Below are 25400 nucleotides of genomic sequence, written 5' to 3'. Positions count from 1 at the left end.
CTACATACTTAGGCAGTTAACTGGTTCATGCAGCTTTACATGAACACCTGAGCCTTACACTATGGCCGGTCCGAATAACTAAAGCAATTGTTACCATCCACCTCTCGTGTCTCCCCTTTTCCTCATAGTTTGTAAGCTTGCGAGCAGGGCCCTCATTCCTCCTGGTATCTGTTTTGAACTGTATTTCTGTTATGCTGTAATGTCTATTGTCTGTACAAGTCCCCACTATAATTTGTAAAGCGCTGCGGAATATGTTGCCGCTATATAAATAAAATTATTATTATAAGTTCAAAATTTTCATCAAATTTCTGATTTTTTTCACAAATAAAACACAAGTCATATCAATAAATGTTACCACTATAATAAAATACAATAAGTCAAGAAAAATATGCCGCCATATAGTATACGCCCGGTGAAAATAAAAAAAAATCGGGGCTAATAATTCCCTCATGTGTGGGGTCTATTTGACTTCAATCAGAGAAATCACACGTTACATTCCACACATAACACTGTGTAGAAAAGGCGGCGCGGGGTAATTGTGCCAGTAGTGAGGGGCGAATAATGGCGGAAATGTCACTGACTGAGGAGAAGTTTCCATGTAGCGTCTTCACTGTGGAGATAATCAAACTGAGGCCCCTGATCATGTGACCACTGACTCCTCCCCTCCTGTGACCTCATCACAGGTCCTGTGTGCACAGAGCAGCCGTTTATGTGGAGTGCGGCTCTGCAGGTGGAGGTAGGTGCTGGAGATTCCCCATTACTGAGCGCGGTGGACATTAACCCCTTCAGCACTGAGACTCTTTTGGGGTTTTTGTTGCCACTTTGTAAGAATCATAACGTTTTTGTGCTGTTTCCTGTAGTAGATACATACGACCCAACTATGGAAGACAGGAAGGGAGGAAACGGATTGTTCTCATAGTACAGGGCCCCTTTCTTGGCCCCACACAGTGTAATGCCCCCATAAAGTTCCTTATGCAATATATATGGCATACCTCACAACTTTTGAAGAAGGGAGAGGGATAAAGTTTGCGGCGCGTGCAAATTTTTGGCCACGCCTCTGGCCACATTCATTTTGCAGCTAGTCACACCCATATCTACGCCCCAACCACACCAATTTAGCACTGCTGATCACACTTTCATAAACAATAATTATGAACAAAAAAATATGGACATAGTGCTCCAGACTGTATAATGGCCGCACATGATGCTCCATACTGTATAATGGCCGCACATGATGCTCCATACTTTATAATGGCCGCACATGATGCTCCATACTGTATAATGGCCGCACATGATGCACCATACTGTATAATGGCCCCACATGATGCTCCATACTGTATAATGACCACACATGATGCTCTGTACTGTATAATGGCCACACATGATGCACCATACTGTATAATGGCCGCACATGATGCTCCATACTGTATAATGACCACACATGATGCTCTGTACTGTATAATGGCCACACATAGTGCTCCATACTGTATAATGGCCACACATGATGCTACATACTGTATAATGGCCGCACATGATGCTCCATACTGTATAATGGCCACGCATGATGTTCCATACTGTATAATGACCACACATGATGCTCTGTACTGTATAATGACCACACATGATGCTCTATACTGTATAATGACCACACATGATGCTCTGTACTGTATAATGGCCGCACATGATGCTCCATACTGTATAATGACCACACATGATGCTCTGTACTGTATAATGGCCACACATAGTGCTCCATACTGTATAATGGCCACACATGATGCTACATACTGTATAATGGCCGCACATGATGCTCCATACTGTATAATGGCCACGCATGATGCACCATACTGTATAATGGCCCCACATGATGCTCCATACTGTATAATGACCACACATGATGCTCTGTACTGTATAATGGCCACACATGATGCACCATACTGTATAATGGCCGCACATGATGCTCCATACTGTATAATGACCACACATGATGCTCTGTACTGTATAATGGCCACAAATAGTGCTCCATACTGTATAATGGCCGCACATGATGCTCCATACTGTATAATGGCCACGCATGATGTTCCATACTGTATAATGGCCACGCATGATGTTCCATACTGTATAATGGCCACACATGATGCTCCAGACTGTATAATGGCCGCACATGATGCACCATACTGTATAATGGCCGCACATGATGTTCCATACTGTATAATGCATGTAAAGGAGTTGCGGAGACACCATCACGTGTTTCTCGACGCAAGCAGTGAATAGCCAGGCCTTTCCCCGGGAAGGAACAACCACGGAAAGGGCAGCATCCTATGAAGGAAAGCCACCTATGCCAAGCATGGTATCCATCCACAGACAGCTGTTTTGGGGTTTTTGCCCCTCATCAGTGTGGAGTAGGAATCTGGCTATTAGGAGCAGTGCCTAGTAAAAAGGCTATAAAGGCACAGATGATTGGCCTCGGGGAGACCAAAACATCCTACACCGCGGAGACACCATCACGTGTTTCTCAACGCAGCCTTTTTACTAGGCGCTGCTCCTAATAGCCAGATTCCTACTCCACACTGATGAGGGGCAAAAACCCCAAAACAGCTGTCTGTGGATGGATACCATGCTTGGCATAGGTGGCTTTCCTTCATAGGATGCTGCCCTTCCCGTGGTTGTTCCTTCCCGGGGAAAGGCCTGGCTATTCACTGCTTGCGTCGAGAAACACGTGATGGTGTCTCCGCAGCTTCTTTACATGCATCTGCATATTTCCCATAAGGGATGGGGGCAGTGTTCTGGAATCACTGCGTTGAGAAACACGTGATGGTGTCTCCGCGGTGTTGGATGTTTTGGTCTCCCCGAGGCCAATCATCTGTGCCTTTATAGCCATACTGTATAATGGCCACACATAGTGCTCCATACTGTATAATGGCCACACATGATGCTACATACTGTATAATGGCCGCACATGATGCTCCATACTGTATAATGGCCACGCATGATGTTCCATACTGTATAATGGCCACACATGATGCTCCAGACTGTATAATGGCCGCACATGATGCACCATACTGTATAATGGCCGCACATGATGTTCCATACTGTATAATGGCCACACATGATGCTCCATACTGTATAATGGCCACACATGATGCTCCAGACTGTATAATGGCCACACATGATGCTCCATACTGTATAATGGCCACACATAGTGCTCCATACTGTATAATGACCACACATGATGCTCCATACTGTATAATGGCCACACATAGTGCTCCATACTGTATAATGACCACACATGATGCTCCATACTGTATAATGGCCACACATAGTGCTCCATACTGTATAATGGCCACACATGATGCTCCATACTGTATAATGGCCAAACATGATGCTCCAGACTGTATAATGGCCACGCATGATGCTCCGTACTGTATAATACCCACACATGATGCTCCAAACTGTATTATGACCGCACATGATGTTCCATACTGTATAATGGCCAAACATGATGCTCCATACTGTATAATGGCCACACATGATGCTCCATACTGTATAATGGCCAAACATGATACTCCATACTGTATAATGGCCACGCATGATGCTCCGTACTGTATAATAGCCATACATGATGCTCCATACTGTATAATGGCCAAACATAGTGCCCCATACTCTATAATCGCCACATATACATGATGCTCCATACTGTATAATGGCCACACATGATGCTCCGTACTGTATAATAGCCACACATGATGCTCCATACTGTATAATGGCCAAACATAGTGCTCCATGCTCTATAATCGCCACATATACATGATGCTCCATACTGTATAATGGCCACACATGATGCTCCATACTGTATAATGGCCACACAGGATGCTCCAGACTGTATAATGGACACGCATAATGCTCCGCAGGGCCGGCGTCAGCACCCGGCGTACCCGGGCCCTGACGAGACAGGGGGGCCCATTCAAGGCTGGCATTAGGGGAAGGCAGCTGCCAGTGCCTAGGACCGGGAGCTGTCTAATTATACTCACCTACCTACTCCTGGCGCGGTCCCTGCAGTCGTCCCCGGCTCCCCGGCTTCTTCCTGTACTGAGCAGTCACATGGCACCTCTCATTACAGTAATGGATATGCGGCTCCACCTCCCATAAGGGTGGAGCCGCATATTCATTACTGTAATGAGCGGTAACGATGACCGCTCAATACAGGAAGAAGCAACAGCGCCGGGAAGCAGGGACCGCACCGCGCCAGGAGCAGGTGAGTATAACGGGGAGGGGAGCGGGATATTCACCTGCTCCTCGTTCCAGCCGCCGCTCCGCCTCCGTCTTCTGCAGTGACGCTGAGGTGAGAGGGCGCGGTGACATGCTTAGTGCGCGCCCTCTGCCTGAGCGTCAGTGCAGAAGACGCTGAAGAAGATGGAGCGGCGGCTGGAACGAGGAGCAAGTGAATATTGAAAGTGCCGGGGGCCTGAGCGACGGAGAGGTGAGTATGTGATTATTTTTTTTTATCGCAGCAACAGCAAATGGGGCAAATGTCTGTATGGAGCATCTTATGGGGTAATAATGTTTGTGCAGCACTATATGGGGCAAGTGTTTGTATGGGGCATCTTATGGGGCCATAACGTTTGTGCAGCACTATATGTACTGTATAATGGGGCTCACATGATGCTTTGCACAGTATAATGGCCACACATGGTTACCCTACCCCCATCAATGCCTTCTCCATCACCACACACACACACACACACCTTTCAACGTGCTCCCTCGCAGCAGCCGGCGGCTTCCACTCCGGTGGCGCTAAACAATGTCATCCAGCCGCGCCGCTGACTGCTCACATTGCTGCAACTCCGGTATACCACTGATAAAGACCTCTCCGTGTCTCCTGTGCCAGTCAGTGTCAGAGCTCCGATCTGACACAGCTAGCGTCCGCTCTGTACACTTCGTACACACACACACGTGGCTCCGCTCTGTACACCTTGGACACACAACTCTGCTCCACACACCTTGTATACACACGGCTCTGCTCTGTACACATTGCACACATTCAGCTCCGCTCCGTACACCTCGTACACATGTGGCTCCGCTCTGTACACCTCGTACACATGCGGCTCCGCTCTGTACACCTCGTACACATGCGGCTCCGCTCTGTACACCTCGTACACATGCGGCTCCGCTCCGTACACCTCGCACACACGCGGTTCTGCTCTGTATGCCTCGCACATGAGTCGCCAGCCAGGGCCGTGGGGTACTCGGTATCGGGTCCTGCTGTTCACAGGGGGATGTCACGGTGGCTGAACCCGGTTCGTGGCCCTGGGCGCCCATGTAAAAGAGGAAGGTCTTTAAAGGGAATAAAGTTTGTGTTCGTGACGCCACCTGTGGTATTCGGTCAGGGTGACCGACGCTGCTTTATGGGGTCCACTGTGGTGATGTTATGGCAGCTAGATGGTATACCTTCCCACAGGTGAAGTATATCCCCAGGACTCCCGTGGTGTAGATGGAAGATGGTGAGGAGTGCAGTAAAGAACGAAGACACAGGTTTGCAGTCTCTTTACCTGGTTTACTGAAGACTTCAGGCAGCCACAGTCCAGTGTACCAGATCACAGGGCAGGCAGGGTCCGGCCGGCTTGGAAGCAAATCCAGAGTCACCTTTACCAAGTGGAGTTGAAAGCCTTCTTCTAGCGCCATGGTGGTGTAGTCCCTTACTGCTTAAAGCTTCACATAAGGTCCTCATAGATGTTATCCCTCTCTCTGTCCCCCGGATAGGACATAACCCGTATGACTGGTGACTGGAGTCTGTTTATAGGGACTCTAGCACGCCCCGGGCTCTAAAAGTGTCACTGTGTCTCCTGGGTATTAAGGCGGACATGTAACTTGCAATTCAGCTGTCCTGCCGGTTTCTGCTGTAAGTCGTAGAGTCCTTACAACTTCGGTGGTCTGGCTACCGGATTTCTGCGCTTCAGGGGAAGGCAGTCTGATCTTAGCTGGTCTCCCCTGATATTACTCTCATGCGCTTCGCTCTGCTGCACACTCACTGAACAATGTTCGGCTTTCTGTATGTCTCTTCCTCCAGGAGCTGCAGTAGTTCCGACCACAGGCCCCTTCAGACCTTCTGACACTCTCTGTCGGTCTGCTCTCCTCAGAACTGAAACTCAACCCTTTCCCTCCAGATCAGGATGTAGTTATAGGCAAGTTCATCTTAAACAGGTTTAGAGCTCCCCCTTCTGGTCTGGAGTGTGAATATGTTGTATGCATTGTGGTTACCTGATAAAAAATCTTCCTTCATCGCTTCCAAACTTAACATCACTCTCCCTGTGAGGAAATCAATGTCACTGTGACAACCAGGACCCTGGGGCGTCACACACGCTCCGTACACCTCACACACACATGGCTCCGCTCCGTACACCTCGCACACACACGGCTCTGCTACATCCACACTTTAAACACCTCCTGACCCCACACAAACTTACCCTCATCAAGCACCATGACAACCAGCAGAGTCCTGCATGCATACACAGAGGTCCCGATCATGTGACCCCTGACGCCTCCCCTCCTGTGACCTCATGACAGGTCCTGTGCGCACAGAGCAGCCATATATGTGGTGTGCTGCTCTGCGGGTGGAGGGATCAGGATGAGGCTGACAGTGCAGTCAGTGTGGGAAAACTAATGTCCCGCCCGTCACCTTGGAGCTGACTGTTAAAATCGGACAGCCCCGCTGGATCCGGGACAGTTGGGAGGTGTGTGTATGGTTCCCTCACAAGTATAATGATCCAACAGTACCGCCATACCCCCCACACACAGTATAATGTTTTCACAATACAGTCATCACCCCACAGTATAATGTTTTTACAGTATCACCATCCCCTCACACACAGTATAATGTTCCCACAGTACCGTCATTCCTCCCACACATTATAATGTTCCCACAGTACCGCCACCCCCCACACAGCATAATGTTCTCACAGTACCACCATCCCCCACACAGTGTTATGTTTCCACAGTACTGTCATCCCTCCACACAGTGTAATTCCCCCATTATATCCTACAAACACAAGGCAGAAGTAACCAATATCATTATTTATTTCCCTGATGTGATGGAACTATGATCCCTGCAGCAACAGTATATAATGCAAAAAAGGGTTATTACGAGGTGAAATATACTGTATCATAAATACAATGAATTGTTCTGCTCACTCTCACTGTAATAGCAGCCTCTAACCGTATGTTACGTTAGCTACTGACAAGGGTGATGTCCCAACACATATAGGCCTCAATGCTACTTCTTCTGCGAACACAGGCCATAGTTGAGGTCTCCAGTTCTTACCGCTTGGCCACATGTCCTCCTGACAAAGTCTATTAAGGCTCGCTGAACTGCCTTCAGTTCAACCTGCCCCTGTCCTGACTGTAGTACTATCCCAGACCAACCCCTTTTCTGTACATCATTGCTGGAAGCAACGGCCCAGATCACTCGCACCTCCTGCTCTTCAATGCAGGCGTAAACTCCCGAGCAGAATATCCTCTCGGATCTTCAGTGCTTGACCAACGGCGGATGTCTCTCGTACCTGAAGTAGTGAGGGCTGGGACTCGGCTGTTGCCTGGAGTAGTATGTGCTCTGGGTCTTGACTGGGGAAGGTCTGGTTCTCAGGCCTTGGATATTGTAGCATGGATTCTGGGACTCATCTGGTGCTGCCTGGGTTCTGCTTCCCGGCAAGCCACAACCTGCTGCCTTGGGCATTTTACCACGGCCTGGTACCTCGGCCTGTTTCTTCCCCTACACACGTCCTGCCCTTTCTTTGTGTTCCGCCAAATTTGCACCTTTTTTTGTAATGGCCTTTTACAGTGGGTACGTAAAGTATTCAGACCCCTTTAAATTTTTCACTCTTTGTTTCATTGCAGCCATTTGGTATATTCAAAAAAGTTTATTTTTTCTCATTAATGTACACGCTGCACCCCATCTTGACTGAAAAAATAACAAATGTAGAAATTTTTGAAAAATTAATAAAAAAGAAAAACTGAAATATCACATGGTCATAAGTATTCAGACCCTTTGCTTAGACACTCGTATTTAAGTCACATGCTGTCCATTTCATTGTGATCCTCCTTGAGATATACCTTTTTGATGATAATTCTAAGTGGTATGTGGTATCACCTGCTCAATACAATCCCAACAGTGAAACATGGTGGCAGCATCATGCTATGGGAGTGTTTTTCAGCTGCAGGGACAGGACGACTGGTTGTCATTGAAGGAAACATGAATGCGGCCAAGTACAGAGATATCCTGGATGAAAACCTCTTCCAGAGTGCTATTGACCTCAGACTTGGCCGAAGGTTCACCTTCCAACAAGACAATAACCCTAAGCACACAGCTAAAATAACAAAGGAGTGGCTTCAGAACAACTCTGTGACCATTCTTGACAGGCCCAGCCAGAGCCCTGACCTAAACCCAATTGAGCATCTCTGGAGAGACCTGAAAATGGCTGTCCACCAATGTTCACCATCCAACCTTACAGAAATGGAGAGGATCTGCAAGGAAGAATGACAGAGGATCCCCAAATCCAAGTGTGAAAAACTTGTTGCATCATTCCCAAGAAGACTCATGGCTGCACTACCTCAAAAGGGTCAATACTGAGCAAATGGTCTGAATACTTATGACCATGTGATATTTCAGTTTTTCTTTTTTAATAAATTTGCAAAAATTACTACATTCCTGTTAATTCAGTCAAGATGGGGTACAGAGTGTACATTAATTAGAAAAACTGAACTTTTTTGAATTTACCAAATGGCTTGAAATGAAACAGAGTGAAACATTTAAAGGGGTTTGAATACTTTCCGTACCCACTGTATGTCAAGAAGCTGCATCATCAAGGTACTATCTAGACCAGGGGTCTCAATCTGCATTCCTCGAGGGCCGCAAACCATACGTGTTTTCAAGATTTCCTTAGCATTGCACAAGGTGCTGCAATCATTATGTGTGTAGGTGATTAAATTATCACCTGTGCAGTACAAGGAAATCCTGAAAACATGACCTGTTTGCGGCCCTTGAGGATTGAAGTTTGAGACCTCCGATCTAGACTCTTCCTTGCTGGAACTCTCCCTCGGCCTATTGATTCCTCAGGGTCCAGCCTGGATGGCAGATGGCAGACTTCTTGTACAAATGGCGCACATTGCTGAGAATTCCCACTTCCTATGGCACGCCTTTTAAAACCCATTATGCAGTATGTATGATGCCATTCACACAGTATAATGTTCAAACAGTGCTAACATCTCACACAAAAGATATTTCCATGGTACCACCATTCCCTTCACATGGTATAATATTCCCATAGTACCATCATCCCACCACACACAGTATAATGTTCCCACAGCAATGTAATTTCCCCACACACAGTATAATGTTCTCATAGTACCACAAATCCACCACACACAGTATAATCTTCTTACAGTACCACCATGCCATCCACACAGTATAATATTTTCACAGTACCACCATCCCACCACACACAGTATGTTTCCACGGCAACGCCATTCCCCCACACACAGTATACAGTAAACTACTCACATTATAGTCATTCCCTCCTCAAAGTATAATATTCCCACAATACTGCCATTCCCCCACACACAGAATAACCTTCCCACAGTACCGCCATTACACCATGCACAGTATAATTCTCCCACAGTGCTGTCATTTTTCAGTCACCCATAACAGCACCTTGAGAGAGGGGATCAGCCCTTCACGGACAGGAAACCTTCAAGATAAAAAGGTTAGCTCCTCTCTCTGCATCGATTGGTTTCCTGTCCTTGATGGGAAACCCTCAGTAAGATCAGCGGTGAAGATAGAAGTGGATGCCTGGTCCTGGGACGGTCAGGGTTTGTCAGGCATGGGTCTGCAGCGGCCGTCACCAGGTAACGGTAGCGCCTTGGAGGTCCCCGTGGGTGTGAGTATGAAAGGGGACCGCCGGCAGGCAGATAGTAACATCAAGATGGAAGCTCAGCAATCACCTGAGCAGCTACAGCCACATCAGCAGGAGCAAAAGGAGTTACCCTAGCAGCTGGAGAAAAGACGCCTGTCATGTCCTCATGAGAGAAAGAAGCAAGCGCCCCAGCAGCCTCGCCAGGCCAGTGGCTGGGCAAATACCCGCATGGGAGACTGGCTGGGAATCACTGGTCCCATTGACATCCTTCCCGGTACAGAATCTCATTAGGGAGTGGGAAAGACCGGATAGAAAGGGACAAGGTTTGGCCTCTCTTAAAAGGAAGTACCCCTTTAAAGAGGAAGCATGCTGCTTGTGGGATAAAGCCTCAAAGGTGGACGTGGCAGTATCCAAGATTTCTAGGAGATTTTCCCTCCCATTTGAGAACTTGGGGTCATTAAAAGAGTCATTGGACAGGAAGACTGACAGCTTCATTTAGGCGGCCTGGACGTCCTCAGCAGGGGTCCTGAGATCGGCCATCGCAGCCACATGCACGACCGGGTCCCTGAATGTTTGGCAGGACAACTTGGAGGACCAGTTAGAGCAGCAAATACCGAGGGAGATCATACTGGCGTCAATCCCAACCATATCAGCAGACTTTGCGAGATCAGCAGCTAGATCTGCCACGCTATCCAATACAGGTCACAGAGTGGTCTGGCTAAAACGTTGGCCAGGAGACATGCAGGTAAAGATTAAGCTTTGTTCTCATCCCTGTGAAGGAAAATTTCTGTTTGGTCCAGCCCTTGATGAGATCCTCGAGAAAGCAAGGTATAGGAAGAAAGGTTTCCCTAGAGCACCCCTTCCATCCTTTTGGCAGTCCTTTAGAAAGGGTTGCTATTGCCAGAGAGACGGCTTAAAGGGGGGAGAGATTTCTTCTTCGGAAAGCCCTCCCGGGAGACCAAAAAGTCCTCCCAAAGACTCGGTTTCCCAGGTGGGGGGAAGGCTGCCTCTCTTCTTCCCAGCCTGAGTGAAAATTTATTACAGTTCCTGGATCCTTCAAATTGTAGGATCAGACCTGAAATTAAATTCCACACTCCACCCCAAGAGAGATCTTTGGAGACCCCAGAACAACCATCTTCGCACAAACAACTAGTGCTGCAAAAAAGAGGTCCTGTCTCTCAGACAGAAGTATGTACTGGTAAAAATCCCCTAGGGGGAAAGAAAAAGGGGTTCTACTCCCCCCCGCCAGTCCCATCATTCAAGATGGAGTTGGTGAGGACAGCACTGACGGTCTTGTTTCCAGGCTGTTACATGGCAGTCCTGGACCTCAAGGATGCCTATTGCCATGTACCTATTCACAAACAACATCGCAGATTCCTCAGAGTTGGAGAACAGATTAAATCACATACAGTACAGGGCTCTTCCCTTTGGGCTAGTGATAGCCCCAGGATATTTACAAAACTAATTTCGGAAGTGACAGCTCATCTCCAGGAGAACATATTGGTCATACCGTATCTAGGCGATTTTCTGATTGTGTGGGATTCCTTTCGCCAGTGCCAGGAATGCGTCAAAATGGTCAGAGAGGCTTTAGAGTTGCTGGGGTGGTGCCAGATCTTGAAATAAATCCAGGTTAGAACCAGTAACGTCACAGGTCTTACTGGGTCTAGTGATAGACTCGATAAGATAGGAATGCCGCCTCTTGGAAGAAAAGGAAAGAAACATCAAAGGCCTTATATCCTCAGCTGCAGCAGGTCCAAGAATGTCTCTCAGAAGAGCAATGTCCTTGTTGGGATCTCTAACCGCTTATATATCAGCAGTCAAATGGGCTGAGTACTACACATGAAGTCTTCAGTGGTGTGTCTTGGAGAACGAGGCAGTCTTGCGGGGGCGATTGGAAGACAAGATAATCCTTCCATAAAAAGGAAAAAAAGAGAAAGGGCTGACAGCACTCACTCAATGGGGCGCCCGTTCCATGTCCAGGGAACCATCCCGGATACTCCATACAGTCCGCAAATAGATGAACAGCGCTCCAACCAGGTGTAGTAATATCAAAATAGTTGGTTATCTTCCAGACCAATCCGGTACAACCAAGGCTTCAGCGCCAAAAATATAGGGACAACCAATCCCTTCATATCATATATTAGTGCACGCTTTATGTTGCCAATCAGATGTTTCCTTTTGTAGTAAATCCATACCTACATCATAACCCCGCGTCAACCCACATGTTTCACCGCCGGGTCGCAGGTCTCGCAAGAGCCGCATCGTAAGAGCACATGCGCACCACACGCCAGACGCGCCCATATCACATGATCGTGACACGGACACACCCAGCAATGACGCGCACGCAACCCCTCCCACAGCGGACTCACGAGATCGCGACTCCAGCCGGTTACCAGGGAGACGTTGTTGGAGGCAAGATCTGATACGGCAACTTATCAGGTTGCCAAGGTAACATACACAAAAAAAGGATCCATGATGGATCTAACTTATCATAACGTAATAGATCTGGAAAAGCATGTTAAAATACAGGGAAAAAAAACAGAAAATCAAAAAGCAAGCATCAAGCGTATATAATGGGGCAGTCGGGAGACAATGAACCAGAGCCATATATACCATATCCATGTATTATCCATTTCCAGAAAGGCCATAATCATAATAGCATTTTCCGAGAATCTCCCATGGACCGTCCACCGACTGTCACATCATTTACCTATATCAGGAAAAATACAAAGAGTGTAAAGTCACACACAATAAAATGTCAAATATAATAAAAACGTCAAACCACTGTTGACTCCACAACACCCTAGATGAGAAAATAGAATTATTTGGGGATGCATGCCTGTAGATTAAAATCTAAATTCAGACCCCTGGGCTGTAAAGTCCCCAATGTATAAATCCATCTCATCTCCTTTTTTCTCAATATCAGTAATCTGTCCCCTCCTCTTCTTAGGGTTGGGACACTGTCAATCACCTTAAATCGCAATTGGTTTACCGATTGTTTATTGTCCAAAAATGTTTAGGGATCAGCAAATCAGTAAGTCCTGTCCTGATGGTACTTTTATGTTTACTGATACGGGCCTTCACCTCCATTGTGGTCTCACCCACGTATACCAAACCACATGGGCACGTAATCATATTGATGACAAAACTAAAGGTGCAGGTGTAACGTTCCTTTAAAAAGATCTTTTTACCCGTATGAGGGTGATAAACAAATTCCCCTTTCAGCATATTATTGCAGCTAGCACAGCCCAGATATGGAAAATTACCATTCCGGGGTGTTCTCAAGGTCTGTTGGATTGAAACTTTAGATGTCCCAATATCTGATTTAACCAGTCTATCACCTAAATTGCGTCCCCTTCTATATGACATCATAGGGTAATACTCAAAAGCTGAAACTAACGATAAACCACGTTGTAAATAGGACCAATGTTTTTTTTTAAATCCTATCAACCTGATTGCTGGCTGAATTATAAGTTGACACAAATGGAATACGTTCACAAGAACGTTTTAAAGAGGTCCTCTTACGGATGGATTCACATGATAAATTACGAGCCTTCATACTGAATCTATTCAACTCCTTTTTTGGATACCCTCTAGTTACAAATTTAGAGCACATTTCTTCCAATCGTTGATCAACTATATTGTCATCCGACACTATTCTTCAAAGTGCTCTCAATAGCTGGCTGGATGATTACTGTCGAATAATAACAGACTATTCCTGTTAGTGTCTTTCACAAAAAATATCAGTTTTCAATTTGTCACCATCCTTGTATACCAAAGTATCCAAGAATTGAAGTTGAGTAGTTGAATGCGTCAAAGTAAATTGCAACTCCAAGTATATCCCATTAAGATCCTTCTGAAACTCTTCCAATTCAGCTAGAGTCCCATCCCAAATTAGAAAAATATTGTCAGTATAGCGCACCAGATAATCCTTCCAGAGACCGTAATCCATTCCCTCCGGTGGTGGCTAGGGATCGATTCAACACCCAGGGGAGTTCGCTGGGTGAACGAGATATCCAGAGTAGTCACGATGGATGCCAGTCACTGCGGGTGGGGAGCCCACCTAGATGTCCACTAACTACAAGAGGCCAGGTCGCAGGAGGAGTGGTTACTCTCGTCGAACAACTGGGAGCTCCTAACTGTGGAGAAAGCATTAAAAGGACTGTTACCTTTTCTGCACGGTCACAATGTGAGAATGCTCACAACAACCGGAACACGGTGACTGGTTGTTAATGTCAGTTGCAGAGCGGGCATTTTTACTGGCAAAAAAAGTCTCCTCTCATTATCAGCCCTGCATATCAGAGGGTCAGAGAATGTCAAGGCCGACCTCCTAAGTCGCGGTCAGCTAAGTCAGGGAGAATGGTTCTCTAAGGATACGGTGTTCAATCAGATTGTGAACGTGTGGGGTCTGCCCCAGATAGATCTTTTCACCTCAAAATACAACAGGAATGTCCAAAAATTCTGTTCTCTGAGTCCAGCAGACAACCCTCACATGGTAGATGTCTTTAGGATGGAACTGACCTCCGGTCTACTTTATGCCTTTCCCCCAGGGTGCCTCATCCAGGCTGTCTTGAGGAAGATCAGGAAAGCCAGAGACAGATTTTCTCTGATAGCCCCATTTTGGCTAAAGAAACCTTGGTTTTACTGGCTAAGGGCAATGTAAGTATCAGATCCATGGAAGATGGGAGGCGCTGGACCGGACCGCGACACCCATTGGACCGGACAGCAGCGGGAACGCCCCTGGGTGAGTATAATCTAACCTCTTTTTCTCATCTTTCAGGATGCATCGGGGGGGGGGCTTATCTACAGCATTCCAGAATGCTGTAGATAAGCCCCTGATGCCGTTGGGCTTAGCTCACCTTCGATTTTGGGGGTGACAGATTTCCTTTAAGGCCTGTGGTAGAGCCTGGTCGATTCCGTCCTGTAGAACCCCTTTATGGGATCTGAATTTAGTATTAACCGAGTTAACGGAGAGCCCCTTTGAACTATTGCTCTCCATCTAAAAGAAAGTAATCTCTTTGAAGACATCCCTGCTGATGGCACTTACATCAGCCAGCAGATTAAGTGACATACAGGCTTTGTCAGCAGACCCTCCTTACACTCAGGTCATGGTGGTTACAAAATTCCACAGGGCTCAGGAAATAGTATTGCCATCTTTTTGTTCTAATCCCATCAACAAAAAGGAGGAAAACGACATATCCTAGATGTTAGTAGGTGCTTTCTGCGATACCTAGAGGGGAGGGAACCCCTGGAGGAGACCTTTTTGTATCCTTTCAAGGGGCTAGGAACTGCGTTAAAGTGTCTAAACAAAACTTAACAAGATGGGTTAGAAAGGCTATCAAACTAGCTTATGTTAGTGCAGGTAGGGCCATTTCTGAAGGTCTAAAAGCCGATTCTACAAGAGCCATGGCGACATCCTGGGTGGAGAAAGCAGATGTCTCCCTATACCAGATTTGTAAGGCGGCCACTTGGTCCTCTCCATCCACCTTCTTTAAACACTATAGGCTGGATTTTTCTGCCTCCTCTGACATCACATTCGGAGGAGGCCACTTGGTCCTCTCCATCCACCTTCTTTAAGCACTATAGGATGGATCTGTCTGCCTCCTCTGATATCACATTCGAGAGAAGGATTCTACAGGCTGTGGGCCCTCCCTAAGAATATAAGTCTCTGAAATTGTCTTGTGGTGCCGTCATGGGTGACTGTCATGTGTGACTGAAAAACACGGATATTACGGGTGTTGGTAGTCAAGGATGAATAGGATTATGAGTATATGATTTATGTGTGTACACGAATCTTGGAGTTTCCTCCCGTGCTCTGTAAACCAACTGATGTGGAGAAGCCGCCCGTTTTATCTTGAAGGTTTCCTGTCCTTGAAGGGCTGATCCCCTCTCTCGTGATGCTGTCACGGGTTACGAAAAAAACACAGTACTAGTAAGTAATATCCATGTTTCCTCCACACAGTATACTGTCCCCATAGTACCGCTATCCCCCTACACCCAGTACAATGCTAAAAAAGTACCATCATCCCTCCATGCACTTCATAATGTTCCCACAGTACCGCAATCCCCATACTGAGTGGCGGTCCTTAAATTGTGTAGCAGGCTGAGCTGACCATAATACTGTGTGAGGTGCTGTTTGGACCATCATATTGTGTGGGGTCCATCATACTGTGTAGGAGACCTCATTCTGTGTTACTGGGGTCACTAGGGGAAACATTTCCTGGTGATGAGTCAGATAAGAGTACATACAGACTTTTTGTCTATTTGCAGACTTAAATTGACAAAGGCAATATGCCTTCTGAATTGGGAGCTAGGACTCCGACAAAAAAAATAAATATATATATATATATATATATATATATATATATATATATATACAGTACAGACCAAAAGTTTGGACACACCTTCTCATTTAAAATTTTTTCTGTATTTTCATGACTATGAAAATTGTACATTCACACTGAAGGCATCAAAACTATTAATTAACACATGTGGAATTATATACTTAACAAAAAACTGTGAAACAAGTGAAATTATGTCTTATATTCTAGGTTCTTCAAAGTAGCCACCTTTTGCTTTGATGACTGCTTTGCACACTCTTGGCATTCTCTTGATGAGCTTCAAGAGGTAGTCACCGGGAATGGTCTTCACTTCACAGGTTTAATAAGTGGGATTTCTTGCCTTATAAATGGGGTTGGGACCATTGGTTGTGTTGTGCAGAAGTCTGGTGGATACACAGCTGATAGTCCTACTGAATAGACTGTTAGGATTTGTATTATGGCAAGAAAAAAGCAACTAAGTCAAGAAAAATGAGTGACCATCATTACTTAAAGAAATGAAGGTCAGTTAGTCTGAAAAATTGGGAAAAAAATTGAAAGTGTCCCCAAGTGCAGTGGCAAAAACCATCAAGCACTACAAAAACTGGCTCACATGAGGACCGCCTCAGGAAAGGAAGACCAAGAGTCACCTCTGCTTCTGAGGATAAGTTTATCCGAGTCACCAGCCTCAGATATCGCAGGTTAACAGCAGCTCAGATTAGAGACCAGGTCAACAACTGTTAAGAGGAGATTTTGTGCAGCAGGCCTTCATGGTTAAATAGTTGCTAGGAAACCACTGCTAAGGACAGACAACAAGCAGAAGAGACTTGTTTGGGCTAAAGAACACAAGGAATGGACATTAGACCAGTGGAAATCTGTGCTTTGATCTGATGAGTCCAAATTTGAGATCTTTGGTTCCAACCACCTCGTTTTTGTGCGACGCAGAAAAGGTGAACGGATGGACTCTACATGCCTGGTTCCCACCGTGAAGCATGGAGGAGAAGATGTGATGGTGTGGGGGTGCTTTGCTGGTGACACTGTTGGGGATTTATTCAAAATTGAAGGCATACTGAACCAGCATGGCTACCACAGCATCTTGCAGCGGCATGCTATTCCATCCGGTTTGCGTTTAGTTTGACCATCATTTATTTTTCAACAGGACGATGACCCCAAACACACCTCCAGGGCTGTGTAAGGGCTATTTGACCAAGAAGGAGAGTGATGGGGTGCTACGCCAGATGACCTGACCTCCACAGTCACCAGACCTGAACCCAATCGAGATGGTTTGGGGTGAGCTGGACCGCAGAGTGAAGGCAAAAGGGCCAACAAGTGCTAAGCATCTCTGGGAACTCCTTCAAGATTGTTGGAAGACCATTCCCGGTGACTACCTCTTGAAGCTCATCAAGAGAATGCGAAGAGTGTGCAAAGCAGTCATCAAAGCAAAAGGTGGCTACTTTGAAGAACCTAGAATATAATACATAATTTCAGTTGTCTCACACTTTTTTGTTAAGTATATAATTCCACATGTGTTAATTCATAGTTTTGATGCCTTCAGTGTGAACGTACGATTTTCATATTCATGAAAATACAGAAAAATCTTTAAATGAGGTGTGTCCAAACTTTTGGTCTGTACTGTGTATATGTATATATATATATATATATATATATATATATATATATATATATATATATACACACACACATACACACACACACACACACACACACATATATATATATGTATACATATATATATAATCCAGAAAAATTGTAGGCAGCACACCATTTTGTAGTGAAAAGGAGCTATTTAATCAGCACAGAAAGCGACGTTTCGGTCCCAACAGGAACCTTTCTGGGCTGATTAAATAGCTCCTTTTCACTACAAAACGGTGTGCTGCCTCCAATTTTTCTGTTTTTTTATAATTGAGGTTTGGTATTTGCCTGGGGGACTCTGCACCCGGACTCTTTCTTTGTGCTGCTCTAATTTTCTTTATATATATATATATATATATATATATATATATATATATATATATATACGGCTCTCTGATTGGTCGAGGCCTGGCGGCCTCGACCAATCAGAGACCGGCACAGCATCGACATAGAAATCCCGCGTCTCTGATTGGTCGAGGCCGCCAGGCCTCGACCAATCAGCAACGGGCACAGCGACGATGATGTCATAATAATAATAATTATGAACAATAATGCACATCCACTATATGAGCTATTCATGAGACAGAAGAGCACCTTCAGCAACCGGCTAATACTTCTGAGGTGTAAGAAGGAAAAATATAGGAAATCGTTTGTGCCAACTGCCATGGGAATGTACAATAATAACATTAGGGTTAAACCACCAAGGTGAATGTCTACTTATTTCTCTACATTTCAGTTCACTTGTTGTGTATGTCCTATTCTAATGTATAATGTTCTTCTGTCAACAAACTGTCATGTCAACTATGTAATTCCTTTATGATTTTTATGATTTAAGTTGTGCTGCTGTGATACCATAATTTCCCACGGGATCAATAAAGTGTATCGTATCGTATCGTATAAAGGACGTAGACATCTCACGTTTCTGATTCAGCGACGGGCACAGTATCGACGTAGATGTCATAATGGTTGCCATGGCGACGATGATGTCATAAAGGTTGCCTCAACCAATCAGCGACGGGCACAGTCTGCCGCGAATTCTGGAATCATCATTGTCCATATACTACGGGGACATGCATGTTCTAGAATACCCGATGCGTTAGAATCGGGCCACAATCTAGTGTATATATATATATATATATATATATATATATATATATATATATATAGACTAGATGGTTGCCCGATTCTAACGCATCGGGTATTCTAGAATATGCATGTCCGCGTAGTATATTGCCCAGCCACGTAGTATATTGCCCAGCCACGTAGTATATTGCCCAGCCACGTAGTATATTGCCCAGCCACGTAGTATATTGCCCAGTCACGTAGTATATAGCACAGAGCCACGTACTATATTGCCCAGTCACGTAGTATACAGCACAGAGCCACATAGTATACAGCAGAGCCACGTAGTATACAGCACAGAGCCACGTAGTATACAGCACAGAGCCACGTAGTATACAGCACAGAGCCACGTAGTATACAGCACAGAGCCACGTAGTATACAGCACAGAGCCACGTACTATACAGCACAGAGCCACGTAGTATACAGCACAGAGCCACGTACTATACAGCACAGAGCCACGTAGTATACAGCACAGAGCCACGTACTATACAGCACAGAGCCACGTACTATACAGCACAGAGCCACGTACTATACAGCACAGAGCCACGTTGTATACTGCCCAGTCACGTAGTATATTGGCCAGTCGCGTAGTATGCGCCATATCCCTGTTAAAAAAAAATAATTAAAACAAAAAATAGTTACATACTCACCTCCTGGAGCCTCCGGATCGAAGCGGCCGGTTCCCGATGCTCGTTGCGCTCTCTGGTCTGAAGATTGCATTGCGGTCTCGCGAGATGATGACGTAGCTTAGAACAAGAATGAATTCTCACCGCCACACAATATGAGAAAAAAGAATGTAACTACCTGTTGCAATACATTTTTGTCTCCCAAATCATAACATTATGGACATGAAATTACTTGTGTTAAAAGGTAGCTTCAAATCTGAGACAAAAGAGTCTGGGAATATAAACTGATGACGACCTTTGACACTCTCACTGCGGGAATGAATGTGTCGCATGGATTTATGTCTTTTTACATCAACTAAGGAACTTGCCCTTCAGACTATGTGGGGTCATCACAACAGAGACCCTAATCAGAGGACAATAAAACAATCCTTATCTAAGAACAGGCCCAATATTTATGGACATAACTGTTTATCACTCATGGTAATTCTGCTTCCCGTCACCTGTCTTGTCCATGGTTTTTCTTTTTTTTCTGTGCTATGTTGTGCATAAATATGCGATTCTTCAGAATTTCTTTTAGTCTTTGTCTGATGAAGAGACCTGTGTAGTCTCGAAAGCTTGCAATTTGTTACCATCTTTTCAGTTAGCCATTAAAAGGTATCAACCTCTGAGGACTCTCAATTCTAAATATTTATATACCATATATATATATATATATATATATATATATATATATATATATATATATATATATATATATATATATATATATATATATATATATATATATATATATAAACTGTGCATGTGCATCTTTTTCCCTTTAAGTCGGGGGGCCCAATAATGGCTATTGCTGTAGGGCCTGTGATTTCTATCTACTTCACTGTGTATAGGATAATAGAGTATAATAAAGTGTGCAGTGATTCTGTTTTCCCTATAGTAACGGATATTTCTTGTTGCCAAGAATGTGATTTTTTTTTCACTTTAAACCTTTTTTTAACCTTTTTAAACACCTCTGATTAGTGCGATCATATAACATCCAAGCCTCTGATGGCTCCGGTGATGCCCTGTACTACTGTAGTGCCGTGTATCATCACTGCCTGTCAGTGTAATACTAACAGCCCCATACACATGAGATAAGTGTTGGCTGAATGGTCATTTGGCAGACGGCTATCAATCCCGACTCCCCCATACACACAAATATTCCAGCTTTCCTGTGGTCTGTATGAGAGAGTCGCCCCCAGACTCCTCTAGCGGAGGATTATCTACAGGAAGAACAAACGGATTATCCTCTGAAATTCAGGATGCCAGATCCTTCTCTGCCTTGACATCATCTGTAGGAAGCCCCGAAATACATTATATGGTCGCCCAAACCCCCTAAAATCAGTGCTTTTATGTAACTTTACTCTAATATGTATGGAGCAATAATAGGTAACTTATTGGATGCTGCCTCTGGCCCGGCCTAATAGACCTTCATACATTGCAGCCCAGACACCATTATTAAGCATGTAAGTATCGTAATAACTAGGCCGCCCCATACTATCGAGTACTTAGGGGTGGAGGGCATTCAGCCGGACTCTGTCACACCTTCTTAGATGTCATGTTTGCTTTTGGAAGCAGCAAGTGGTTAAACTGCCAGGGTTTTTGTTGTAGCTGCACCGGTGTACATCTATGTTCTGGTGCCCAAAAGAGTTTAAACAAATTTAAAAACAAATGTTAAATGTGTTTTTTATATTATTCCTTTTTACATTTCAATATCTGCTTTTTTTCTTGGTGTTTTTCCTGTAATATAGAAAAGCCTAAGGCCAGAAATAAACCCCATAAAACACTGTACATGGAGACGTTGGGATCAGATAATTTCTGTCCGTGGTGTTTGTGGAAACAAAAAATCTTTTATAAAAGCCTCAAACTTCTGTGTGTGAATCAGACCTGAGATCTAACGTGATAGAAGATTACAGTGCGGGGAAGACTGGAAACCTTCATGTAGACGGCCGGTGGTGATGGAGTCAGTGACGGACTCTGGAGTCCGGACGAATATGTTTCTAGAGCCGTAGTAGAAGATGGAGATGTCGTCCTCATCATGAAGTAGTTATTTCATCTGTCACGTGTAATGAATATCTCCTGCAGTATTGCTAATGCCGATTCCAGTGTCGGTAAATGAGACGAGAATTAGCGTTATGGAAGATGAGTCTATGAGGAACGTATTCAGCTGCCGACTCCGAGGAAGAAACTGCTTGTTGTCTGTGGCCTAAACTTTATAGGTTTTATTAGTAGATGTAAAGAAGAAAACTAAATACTGTAAAATAATAAATTTCCTCATATGTTTCCCTTATTATCTCCAGTAATTGTATTATTACACAGGATTTTGATGATCTTACATCGGTTCATCTTCTTCTCATTCAGGTCTCTACAATATCGGATCCTCTCAGTGAAGATCTTACATAAGAGAATTTTTCTGAATTACCCATCAAGGATAGATATGGACAAATACAAGATGGCGGAGAGGATATTACACCTCACTCTAGAGATCCTCTTCCGGCTTACTGGAGAGGTGAGAGATTCTGATGACGTAACATTACATCATTCTTATCTATGGGAATAACAGATGGACAGAACTGGAGAGGTGAGGACTCTGGAAATGTCTGTAGTGAGATTTATTAATGTGTCTCTCCATAACCAGGATTACACAGTAGTGAAGAAGACCTCTAGTGAGCACTGTCAGGACCCTGTGTCTGAGGGATTCGGAAGACCTCACCCCCTGATCCATGAGGACATCAATGACCAGAAGATCCTAGAACTTGCCTACAAGATGATTGAGCTGCTGACTGGAGAGGTGACACTGCTGGGACATTATACAGTAATGCTATGAAGGGATCGGGGGGATGACAGTATGATTGTGTGTGTCAGGTTCCTATAAGGTGTCAGGATGTCGCTGTCTATGTCTCCATGGAGGAGTGGGAGTATTTAGAAGGACACAAAGATCTGTACAAGGATGTCATGATGGAGGTTTCCCAGCCGCTCACATCACCAGGTAATAGACAGCACTAAATGCACACGGCCTATAATTATCTGTATGTAAAGAATGAATTCAGTCCTTGTATGTGTTTCCTCCAGTTCTATCCACTAAGACAACAACACCAGAGAGATGTCCTCGTCCTCTTCCACAGGACAATAAACAAAAAGATCCCAATGTTCCTCAGGATCATCAGGTAGATGGAGAAAAGGTGTCATGAGACCTCCCCAGCTGTGAAGGTCTTGTGTCGAGTCTTGTTTTATCCACCAGTATTATATGTTTTATACTTAGAATCATAGTTTGTTACATTTTGTTGCTCCTCTGGTTTCCATGTGTAAATGAGAAAAATGATGATCCTTCTACACTGTGACATCTCTTCAAATATTTGTAGACAGTTATTAAGTCTCCTCTTAGCCTTCTTTTTTGCAAGATAAACATTCCCAAATCCTTAAACCATTCTTCGTAGGAAATACTTTGCTGTCTGCTCACCATCCTGGTAGCTCTTCTATGAACTTTCTCCCGCTTTTCAATGTTTTTTTTAAATGTAGTGCCCAGAATTGGACACAGTATTCCAGAAGAGATCTGACAGAGGAATAGTAGACGAGAATGATTAATTGACGTGATTTAGACTGTATGCTTCTCTTAATACATCACAGAACTTGTGTAATCAGAACGGTGGAGATGGCAGGATTAGAGCTGATCATAGATGTGACTTCTCCATCTGTCTGTGACTTTTACAATATTTATTTCAGGGTGAAGATCTGACCCATATAAATACTACAGAGACATGTGTGAGGGGTGATGAATGCTATAAAGAGAAGACTTCTACATATAACTACCCAGGTGAGTAGTGACCACTAAATGCAGAGAAGTCACAGAATAGTCCGGCCATGTCACAATCGCGCGATCTCCAGTTTTCCTCTAGACCACAACATTCCCCTTCGGCAAACTCTGTTCAAATGACTTTGGACATTGAAAGTCCTTTTCTATAGAACTTACAACCTGAAAGATCCGCCTACTTCAATTAGAAGACGCTGATCGTTACGTGCCCAGATCTGTAAAGTACAAAGCCAAATGACAGTGTACATAGAATGTGCTGACAAGTTAGAAAATCACTTGAAGAAAAATGTTATGATGGGCCGGAGGCGGAGGGTAATGATGCTATTGGCTTCCTAGAACCCTGATATTTTGTCGGATGACTCTTCCTTCTCTCCCTTCTGTGCTGCTGAATGTGCTCATATGGTCCCTACAAGACCAGGCCCAGTCTTTCTGGCCAAACTTCACTTTTATGATCGACAACATTAAATGTGCAGTGAGGCCAAGTGTGAATTTCTGTACAATATCAGAGTTTCCATTTATACTGAATTTTCTATTTCTTTCTTAAAACCGACTAACTTCAATGAGGATTGTGATAAACTACATATAAACCATTACACCTGTGCCATGACATATCTCTAAGCTGTGCGTGGTTCATGTCTGTAATATACATTTATTCACACCTGCAGGAGATGTGTTGGTATTGGTACTTCACTTTTATGATTGTCAATATTAACCTCTTTACCCCCAAGGGTGGTTTGCATGTTAATGACCAGTCCAATTTTTACAGTTCTGACCACTTTCCCTTTATGAGGTTATAACTCTGGAACGCTTCAATGGATCCCGGTGATTCTGACATTGTTTTCTTGTGACATATTGTACTTCATGATAGTGGTACAATTTATTTTATATTACTTGCATTTATTTGTGAAAAAACGGAAATTTGGCAAAAATGTTGAAAATTTCGCAATTTTCCAACTTTGAATTTTCATGCCCTTAAATCACAGAGCTATGTTACAAAAAATACTTAATAAGTAACATTTCTCACATGTCTACTTTACATCAGCACAATTTTGGAACCAAATTTTTTTTTTTGTTAGGGAGTTATAAGGGTTAAAAGTTGACCAGCGATTTCTCATTTTTACAACACCATTTTTTTTTTAGGGACCACATCACATTTGAAGTCCCTTTGAGGGGTCGATATGATAGAAAATACCCAAGTGTGACACCATTCTAAAAACTGCACCCCTCAAGGTGCTCAAAACCACATTTAATGGGAACCTGTCACCCCCAAAATGGAAGTTGAGCTAAGCCCACCGGCATCAGGGGCTTATCTACAGCATTCTGTAAAGCTGTAGATATGCCCCCGATGTATCCTGAAAGATGAGAAAAAGAGGTTAGATTATACTCATCCCGGGGCGGTCCAGCTGCAGTCCGGTCCGATGGGAGTCGCAATCCGGGGCCTCCCATCTTCATAGGATGGCATCCTCTTCTTGTCTTCAGGCTGTGGCTCTGGCGCAGGCATACTTTGTCTGCTCTGTTGAGCAAAGTACTGCAGTGCGCAGGCGCTGGGCCTCTCTGACCTTTCCCGACACCTGCGCACTGCAGTACTTTACTCTGCCCTCAACAGGGCAAGCAAAGTACGCCTGCGCCGGAGCGTGAAGACAAGAAGAGGATCGAATCGGACCGCCGCCCAGGTGAGTATAATCTAACCTCTTTTTCTCATATTTCAGGTTACATCGGGGGCTTATCTACAGCATTACAGAATGCTGTAGATAAGCCCCTGATGCCGGTGGGCTTAGCTCATCTTCCATTTTGGGGGTGACAGGTTCCCTTTAAGAAGTTTATTAACCCATCAGGTGCTTCACAGGAATTTTTGGAATGTTTAAAAAAATGAACATTTTTTCACAAAAAAATTACTTCAGATCCAATTTGTTTTATTTTACAAAGGGT

At 44.5% G+C, this 25400-nt stretch overlaps 1 protein-coding gene across 1 annotated transcript in view; it reads left to right on the top strand.

The window, feature by feature from the left end:
- The first annotated feature begins 687 nt into the window (after nt 1–687).
- Nucleotides 688–25400, top strand: part of LOC138663287 (uncharacterized) — a 63347-nt gene continuing 38634 nt past the window's right edge. Inside the window, exons 1-6 of the mRNA XM_069749464.1 lie at nt 688–736; nt 22022–22169; nt 22299–22451; nt 22526–22649; nt 22733–22827; nt 23384–23474. Of these exons, the coding sequence (XP_069605565.1) occupies nt 22098–22169; nt 22299–22451; nt 22526–22649; nt 22733–22827; nt 23384–23474 (535 nt within the window). The 5' untranslated portion in view covers nt 688–736; nt 22022–22097. The remainder of the gene's footprint in view (nt 737–22021; nt 22170–22298; nt 22452–22525; nt 22650–22732; nt 22828–23383; nt 23475–25400) is intronic.

The sequence above is a fragment of the Ranitomeya imitator genome, chromosome 2 (genome assembly GCF_032444005.1).
Source record: "Ranitomeya imitator isolate aRanImi1 chromosome 2, aRanImi1.pri, whole genome shotgun sequence".
NCBI lineage: Eukaryota > Metazoa > Chordata > Amphibia > Anura > Dendrobatidae > Ranitomeya > Ranitomeya imitator.
This window is presented reverse-complemented; position numbering and strand designations above follow the sequence as displayed.